This window comes from Triticum aestivum, chromosome 7A, assembly GCF_018294505.1.
Source record: "Triticum aestivum cultivar Chinese Spring chromosome 7A, IWGSC CS RefSeq v2.1, whole genome shotgun sequence".
NCBI lineage: Eukaryota > Viridiplantae > Streptophyta > Magnoliopsida > Poales > Poaceae > Triticum > Triticum aestivum.
In genome coordinates this window covers 506420429-506421729 of record NC_057812.1, presented here as the reverse complement: position 1 = coordinate 506421729, position 1301 = coordinate 506420429, and the positions used below count along the sequence as shown (strand labels likewise).

General features: G+C 40.8%; 1 protein-coding gene across 1 annotated transcript in view; it reads left to right on the top strand.

Annotated features, from left to right (window-relative positions):
- The first annotated feature begins 1105 nt into the window (after positions 1 to 1105).
- LOC123147859 (splicing factor ESS-2 homolog) overlaps positions 1106 to 1301 on the top strand; it is a 2018-nt gene continuing 1822 nt past the window's right edge. The window contains exon 1 of the mRNA XM_044567178.1: positions 1106 to 1301. Coding sequence (XP_044423113.1) covers positions 1228 to 1301 — 74 coding nt within the window. The 5' untranslated portion in view covers positions 1106 to 1227.

Below are 1301 nucleotides of genomic sequence, written 5' to 3'. Positions count from 1 at the left end.
TATCACTATTGAACGCGTACACTTGTTTGATATCACTTGATCGCTTTAACGTAGCTACACCACATATGATGCCATGTTCCTGCTAGCCCAATGTTCCCTTCCTTTGAATATTCCTCTTTGTGCAATCCCTTTCTCTTATCTTTGAAGTTTCATACGTGGAAGGCATAAAAAAAGAGGAGGATGTGCTACTTCTAGAAGATTTTAGTGAGTTAGCCCATAAAAGTAATGGGGTTTATATAAATTTAACAAAAAATGACGAGAGTCGAAGCCCACCAGCAATTGAGGTTGTCACTTTGATGTTTGATCTCTCTTGTGTGAAGTTCCCCGCAAAGAGTACTACCATGTAGAAAGATGATCTGGACCTCCACATGTTTCACTGCGCAACACATAATAATTTATTCGACTATTTTCGATAAAAACTGTTGTCATTACTGGACTGACGAACTAAACAATTGTCAAAAATGCGCAAATCTTGTTTTCTTTTTATGCCAAGTTGGAAGCACCTCAGATGCTGATGCCAATCGCCTATGTTGATGCGTGTACTCGTAGTGGGCAGTCAAGCCACTATTACATACTCCTTCCGTCCGAAAATACTTGTCATCAAAATGGATAAAAGGAGATGTATCTAGACATATTTTAGTTCTAAATACATCATTTTTTGTCCATTTTGATGACAAGTATTTCTGGACGGAGAGAGTACATGCCAACTTTGCCTTCTTGGTTCGCAGAATTTTCAAAATAAAAGAATAAAAAACCCACAGGAATAAAGTCTGAATAAATCCTTATAAGAAAAAGATTTCAATCCATGTACGTATCAAACAATAAACAAAGAAAAATCATCAAATAACAACAATGAAATTTCTTTAAATCAAAAGAGGCAGAAAAATGCTTAGGGCACATTCTCCATCGACAAAATTCACATAATAACGGGTTCAATTATATCAAGAAAAGAGGAACTTGTTTCATCGTCATTTCATTCTACACCATCTGTTTCTAAATATAAGACGTCTCAGCATTTCAATTTAATCTGCCAAATTGTTTTATTATCTCATAGGATTCCAATTGGGTTGGTTTGATGGTTTGACGCGTCAATATTTGCCAGGCGCCGGTCCGGGAAAACCCACCGCAAACCCAACTCATCTCAACTGCGAAACAGAACTCGCCTTCTTCCTCTCCCCGATCCCCAATTCCCCAACACCTAACCCTAGCCCAAGAGCCGCCGGCGCGATGCTCCGCTCCCCCGGCCACTCCCCTCGCCAGCTCACCCCGTCGCCCTCCCCCGCCCCGTCCACCCCTCGCCC